A 7,526-nucleotide genomic window follows, 5' to 3' on the forward strand; every position below is an offset into this window, starting at 1 on the left:
TAAGATCAGAGTTTTTACACAGTATGTCAATAATGGGTGAGTTTGTGAGGAGTTTCTACAGTCCAGTCCATCTAACTTCTCTGTGCTCACACACACAGTCATGCCAGTCTCTGCTGAAGTGATGGAGGAAAACCTGAGGCAGACGATCAGAGAGGAGATGCAGAGGAGTCTGGAGGAGGTGCTCGACAAGAGGAGGCAAGAGCTGCAGCTGCAGTAAGTGGTTTTTTTTTTTTAGCCATAAAAATAATGTAGTAACTCTTCTTTCAGATTGTGTTATATGTTACAGTTGTATGTATGTTAAAGGTGAATTAAAGGCAATTTAGTAGTAAAAAAAAAAAAGGAAAACAAATCATCAGAGAGCAAAACACTTCCTTACAGCCAGGGAAATTTGAATTTTAACAAATTAAAACTAATTAAAAATTTTTTTATAACAACTACAAATACTTATATGTATTTAGTGGAGTGCTTGTCATTTTACAAAATGACTAAAAAAAACACCAATTGGAACAAATCAGAGAACAAACCTTCATTCGAGTTCAGGCTTTTATTTTGAAATGTGTTATTAGGTCCATCCTGCCTTATGTGTCTAAGCAAACGCTGATAAACAGCCAACAGGTCAGTCAGTTACTGGACTATTGTTTCATCTCTATGTATAGAGACAAACACATGGTGTGTGTGTGTGTGTGTGTGTGGATGAAGGCTGGAGCAGATGAGAGCTCTCGTTCAGGCAGAGGCCAGGGCTGCAGCTGAGGCTCAGGTGGAGGAGCAGGTGAAGAAGACGCTGGAGGCCGAGAAGGCGGCGTACATGGAGAACATGACCGGCGCCATCGCCAAGGAGAGAATGAAGACGGAGGACGAGAAGCTCATGGTGCAACTTTATGTAAGCAGTCAGTTAAGTCCTCAGTTATAATGTGTTAGTGTGAAGAGAGGCCAGCAAGAGGTTTGTTTATTAGTCATGAACAGTACATTTATTTAAATCCAGAAGATCAGAATCTATTATTAAATCTTCCTCTTAACTGTGCGGGCGTATGTGTTCCTGGTGCAACTTTACATGCTTTACGTTAGGAGTTAGGGTTAGATTTAGGGTCAAGGGTTAGGAATAAGCTGGATAGTTAAGGTTATTATTAAAGGCTGGGGCAGTGCCATGAGAAATCATCAGTTGGTCCATTGAAAAGGTTCCAATAAATTATTTGTTTATTGCAAATAATTTGTCTTAATTTTTCTGTGCAACATTGATTGGCAGAACAATCAGATACTCCTCCACCAGGTGGCAGTAGATTGTTTTAAAAATAAATAAATATAAAAGACAGACCCAGAGCTGTTGAAGTCAAGTTTATTAGGCTTGTTTATGAGATCATTATATTTCATTACATGTAGTTTTTTTTTTTTTACTTTTGTTTTGTTGGTTCTTGGGATTTTTCTAATGTAAAGTATGTGTCTGTCTCAAAAAGGTTGGGAAACAGTGGCCCTGGGGGATGCATTCTTATTAGTCAGTGCATTATTCGATTGATCCTGCAGAGAAATAACAGATAAGATGATAGGAGGAGGAAAAAACGGTGTCTGTGTGTGTCAGGTTATGTGTGGTTTTCTGCCAACTGTAACACTTTCCTCCTCTTTCTTTCCTTCCCTCTCATCCGGTCCCAGTGGTTGGAGCTGAAGGTAAGTTTTAATCTTTCACTTTCCCCTCTGTGCTGACCTGCTGCTGCGTGTTTTCCTTCTGCTCTTTGGCTGGAGTTCATCTCAGGCTAGACAAAAGCCAGACACGTCTCAACTGTCTGTTTGTAACAAAGCAACACAGTGTGACCTCAGCAGACACGTGCTATTTTGTTATTGTGGGATGCTAAATGGTTTTTATTACCACAGAACTGGGTTGATTATGATGTTCATGCGAGTGCAATCATTCTGAACTGACAGGCCCATCAGCTGGAGGAGAAGGAGCGGGAGCTGAAGAAGCGTGACGTTCTCTACAAGGAACATGTGGCGAAACTTGAATCAAAGGTATTCATTTCTTTTCATATTGTGCTTTTTTTTTTTTTTTTTTTTTTTGTTTTTTTTTTTTTTTTTTTTTTAGCCACATAGGTTTCATAAATGGTAAATAAGAAGACCCGAGAAAACACATTATTGTTAATATATAACACATTAATATAACATTTCAGTTGTTCTTAAAGGAACCTGCAGGTCTGTAGAAGGATTTATGCTTTAAAGAAAAAAAATAAAATAGTTGCATTAACAACTGTTTTATTTTTCTTTGAAGCATAAATCCTAGGGTTTTAGGAATTCATTGTCCTCTGTCTGAATAGCAACAAACACCAAATCTTGAATTTAATGATGTTGAATTTAAAATGTTCAAAGTACAGACTTTAACCTATATTTTTTTGTAGACTCACGATCAAAAATACAGAAATTATGATCTCTGTTTTTTTATCATCAGCCGCACAAAACAAGCACAAATAATCTCAAGAATGACATTGACATTTATTTGTTGAAGAATTTTAGAGTAGAATAGTTCCTAAAGTTAATGTTGTTCCAAACTATGGGGTCTGATTTTTTGTTTGTGTACAGAAAAGCACATTTAGCATGTCTTTCGTATGATGTTTTTTAGGCTCTAATTTAAATTTCATCCTGATAGTTATGTGTCCTTCTTTATGTTTGACAGTGTACAGAGTTTTACAAAGTCACTGCTGAGAGTTTCCAAAAAGGCAAGGAGGACACGGAAAAGCGCTTCACGTAAGTCATGGGGTCTTTACCTGTTAACTTAATCATATTATCAGTAGCTAAGTACGTTTTTCAAAGCGTAAAATGATCCAGGACAACGACATAAGGTAGTTCTTGCATATTGCATCACGACATTCTCTGTAATTTTGCGTTAACTTTAAAAAAAAAAATACGATGTTGATCAGTGTGAACATTTGCATAAGTACATTCTACATAAGATTCAAATGCAGGTACATTTCTAACCACCAGATGGCAGCAACATATGTTATGGGTGGAGCAATTAAGTAAAAACAAGGGAACAATTACGTACCCCTCCACTCATACAGGTGGCGCTGTGAATGCATTTGAATGCTGTGTTGTTGCGAGCTTTGGTACAACATTGTTGAATTGTTTTTCTTGAAGTCTTATCACTCAGTCAAAATGTTTTCTCACAAGAATAAGTGACACCTTGAAGGCTGGAGATTAACAGCTGGATGAAAGAAAAAGGGAATTGAACAGACACACCTGAGCTAGCATACCCAGCTAAAGGTTTAGCTGTATTGCTAATGTAGCATAGCATAATAACACTTTCAAAAACCTCTTGGCTTCATGTCCTTTAAGACTTTTAAAATATATCTTGTTTTTAATATAATAATAATTTTTAAAAAAACGAACAACTGACAGTTTGGTTTAATGCTTTTTCAGTCGCTTCAATGTCCGGCCTGTGTGTGGAGACCTACAGAGTCAGATTTTGAAATGCTATAAGGAGAACACTGGAAAGACTCTGTCCTGCTCCGGCATTGCCTCGGCCTACATGCAGTGTGTGACCCAAGCCAAAAAGGTGCGTCGGGAACTCTAAATAGACTTTACATTTACTCGGCTGTTGCTGTTTGAACGTGAATTCATTTTCTCTTCTCTGCTGTATCTGCAGGATAAAATGGTCACTGGAGGTTAACACGGACCAGATGTCCTTTACATGCCTACTTCACAGATGTAGTATCAGAGACCAGGCGTCGCATGTATTTATGCCGAGTGTTTTTCTTACTTCACGCTGATTATTTGAGACGTAGAGCAGCTGTTCCTTCTGCTGCCAGTGTCACAAACGCACACAGCTAAGCTTTAAGTTATACCTCTGGTTCAGGGGGATCATTTTGAAACCTGTGCCAACCGCAAAACTGTGATCTATTTTACGGACAGCATTAGAGCAGATGGAGGTTCGTCGTGTGCATGTTATTTTTGATTGTGAATCCAGTGAGAATTCCCGGGTAGTATTTTTGTTTGGAATGCAGTGCTGAGTGTGTACAGCCTTAATGTGCCTTAAAAGTATGGAATCTGTTTGATGAGACTGCAGTTTCGTAACCTGACCTATTGAGGGGGGCAACGCTGAATGGAAGGACAAGTCACTGTATATGTGGTGTTAATGAATGATTTCAGGAAGTTATGGTAGGATCAATAAATTGTTTTGCTCAATCAAATTCTGACCTTTACTTATAAGTATAAATGTAGTCATAAAACACGAGGTCAAGGCAAAGAGTTTTTTTAAAATCATTTTTCATTTTTGTTTTGTGTCTAGTTACATGCATACAGATTTTGCGGGTGATCAATGCAAACCTTGGATTTGAAATGAGAAAAGGATGAAGTGGTGCTTGATATTAATTCTTACTATTAATCTTAAACTAAAAATCTTGTATTTTGTATAATTTTTTTAATTAAATTATACAGAAATCTGCTTTATATCCATCCAAATCTGAAAGGAAGTGACTCAAGTGTCAGGGTCTGTACTTGGGGACTTTCTGTCGATGCACGAGTGTCACGTGTTTTCAGCACTAATCATAAGTCACTGCCGGGTTTTTCAATTTTTATGCATGTATCATCTGAAGCAGATGCTTTAACAGCTGCTTCTAGACCCCTACAGGAGCTACCTGGTACTGCAGGAAGGTTGTGAAGTTTTGTAGTTGATTAGACCTTTTATATCATCTTTATCTGCATAGGGTTTAATATTTGGATCATTCATTCATTGGCACCACACCCACCGGTTTAAGATCAAATGCCTGGCTCCATCTTTTCTAGGGGGCAGTAGTGGCTTCGTGGTTGAGGAAGCGGAAGGTTTTAGGTTCGAGTCTGAGCAAGGCACCGTCCCCACTGCTCCCTTGAGCTGCTCCCCTGCTGACTGTGGCGATGGGTTAAAAAGCATAGGTCACATTAGGTTGTGTGCAGTTTAATGACTTTCCCTGAGAGATGTTAACAACCTCTACTCCGGCTAAAAGAGCCAACTTACTCATCAGCTCCCCACCAACCACCACCACCAAGTAGTGAAAACAGTTTGTCGTCTCCGTTTTCTGCTCCTGTGCCCAGACAGGGGGGCAGCTCTGTTTCACTCTCATTTCCGTATCCATGTTTATCTCCGAGCAGATCAAACACGGGTTTCTCTGACATTTCGAGGTTATAGTCTGACACCACAGTTTGCTGGGAGTAGACGGAATGTGGCACCCGTGTGTCTCTCTCCATCTCCTCTGGTCAGACTTGGTCTCTCACTGGAATTGAGGTAAGCACCCAGAAATCGCCGTCTTGAGGTCTTTTAATCCATCAATATAAAGTATTAAATTAAAAATGTCAGATCTGATTAAATAAACATTAATGTCTTCTATCTGTTAAGAGTTCTGAAGAATTCTCCACATGTTTACAGTCCCTGTAGAAATGGAGCGTGGGTGGGTGGATGGAGGCTAATAAAATAAAATGGTTATAAACAACATCGAATGAAAGGAAGTTAGAGAAAACAGAAGCCAATTTTGGTTGCGTCTATTCCAGAGAGGATACGCTGTTACTGTAACCCTGTCGCCCACACGGTGTATTCAGAGAAAGGAGAGAGTAACTGAAGTGAAGTTTACATAAAGACAGTGAGCATGCAGCCTTCAGCAGCATGGCAAATCCGCTCCGTGAAAAAGGAAACTTGTTATCAGCTCTACTCCTTGCTCATGGGCTTCTGCTTAAATGAAAACAAAAGGTACTGTGAAATGTCAGAATTGTCAGACACACTCTGGGCTCGGCGTCTGCTGAAAAGTGTTCAGATCAACTCTGGAGCTTGGAGCTAAACAATCCTGTCCTTCCCTCGGCAGCGCTATAGCGATAGTTACCAAGGACGTGTTCGAAAACCTGCAGTGGACTTGTGAAGAACTCTTACGCAATCGTTGTGTGTGTGTGTGTTTGTTCTCATTTTCTCTCTGTCACCATGATACTGACGCTCCTCTGTTTTATTCAGACTCCAGGTCATGTACGCAGCAGCTGTGACAGATTTGTCCAAAGAAACGCTTAATTTCACACATCATTTTTAGTCTTTTTTTCCCCCCAGGAACCTTCAACCAAAGTACACCAAAACATACTAGTTCTGTTTAGAAAGCTAACATTGTTTGACTTTACGTGAATGGAAAAACTCAGGCTAACATTGTTTGACTTTACGTGAATGAAAAACTCCACAAATTTTAAACAGAGGTCATTATTAGGATAGTACGCCCTTTTAGAAATGAACCTTTTGATGCCGAAAGAAAGAAAAACAAATGGTGCCTGATAGCATTTTTTTGAGCTCTCAAACTAGATGGTAACAGTTGCTCGAGGTGTCTTTCAACCTTGGGATCATGACCACGTGTGGGGTCGCCTGGAATTCGAATGGGGTCACCTGAAATGTCTAGTATTTTACGATTGAAAAAAATGACTGGTAAACATATTTTTGGTACGAATCGTTTTTGATATTTAAAATCTGTCTAGTATTTTACGATTGAAAAAAATTACTGGTAAACATATTTTTTTTAATTACAGCATTCTTTCACGTTCATCATGGGAACCATGGCTGTAGGTAGTGAAGGTGTTCTGGTTCTTGCGTGCCTCACCCATGCTAAGGCAAGGACCTTCCAGTGATGTAAACTCCAAACATCACTTAATTCCAAATGTGGTGTTGACCACAAAGGGACTTGAATCCTCAACCTTCTGGTCTGAAGGCAGATGGCCTCATCCATTAGGCCACGTGGTCACACTGCAGCTGTCTGAAGATGCGGGTTTGGCTCTCGCTTGTGAAATAACCCTTTGGTTTAGAGGAGAGCAGAGGAGTTGTTAATGCTCACGAGCAAGCGGTCATAGAGGGGATGCGTAGAGTGGAGATCTCGGATCTCGAATTAATTCCAGATAGGATCGTTTGGTCCATTTAATTAATTAGTTAATTAACCCTACAGCAACCAAGATATACATTTTTTTTTTTTAGATCTTAACATTACAACAGTATTTACAGTTTTGGTTTTGTTGACCTTCCTGCTGCCCCCGCGACCCGGTAACGGATAAGCGGCTGAAAATGGATGGATGGATGGATGGATGGATGGATGGGTTTTGTTGAACTCACGCAGCTGTAGAGAATTACAAGTACAGTACAAGTCAAGTCAAAACAGCGAAAGACATCGAGGCGGGGGAGGCTGTGTTTTTTTTTTTTTTTTATAGTCGACGTACAGGTTTTGTAGGAGAGATTTTATGGGATGATGCAGACAGTGACGACTGGAGCTGTGGGTGGAGGTCAGCTGCGGGTCTGTTTATTTCCATGGAAGCGTCTGTGGCTGGGGATTCATACACACAGCAGCGACAGAAAAACGAGAAGGCTAACACATGGGATCCTACAGTAGGCCACAGCAGTAGCAGGTGCCGGCAACACTGAACGAGGATGTTGGTGTTTGTAGAGTTGTTGTAGTGGTGATGGTGATGATGATGATGAGGAGGACCAGTCAGAGCAGAGCGGGGGGAGGGGGAGGGGGGGGTGGGGAGAGGGTTCGTGGTGCAAATCTGGGGGGGAGGGT

General features: G+C 40.3%; 1 protein-coding gene across 1 annotated transcript in view; it reads left to right on the forward strand.

The window, feature by feature from the left end:
- The window catches only part of LOC103380574 (leucine-rich repeat extensin-like protein 3), a 6,276-nt gene extending 2,112 nt beyond the window's left edge, over positions 1 to 4,164 (forward strand). The window contains exons 3-9 of the mRNA XM_025056360.1: positions 62 to 213; positions 700 to 880; positions 1,645 to 1,659; positions 1,915 to 1,998; positions 2,657 to 2,727; positions 3,400 to 3,535; positions 3,626 to 4,164. Of these exons, the coding sequence (XP_024912128.1) occupies positions 62 to 213; positions 700 to 880; positions 1,645 to 1,659; positions 1,915 to 1,998; positions 2,657 to 2,727; positions 3,400 to 3,535; positions 3,626 to 3,649 (663 nt within the window). The 3' untranslated portion in view covers positions 3,650 to 4,164. The remainder of the gene's footprint in view (positions 1 to 61; positions 214 to 699; positions 881 to 1,644; positions 1,660 to 1,914; positions 1,999 to 2,656; positions 2,728 to 3,399; positions 3,536 to 3,625) is intronic.
- Positions 4,165 to 7,526: the final 3,362 nt, after the last annotated feature.

Source organism: Cynoglossus semilaevis, chromosome 6, assembly GCF_000523025.1.
Source record: "Cynoglossus semilaevis isolate Cse_v1.0 chromosome 6, Cse_v1.0, whole genome shotgun sequence".
Taxonomy (NCBI): Eukaryota; Metazoa; Chordata; class Actinopteri; order Pleuronectiformes; family Cynoglossidae; genus Cynoglossus; species Cynoglossus semilaevis.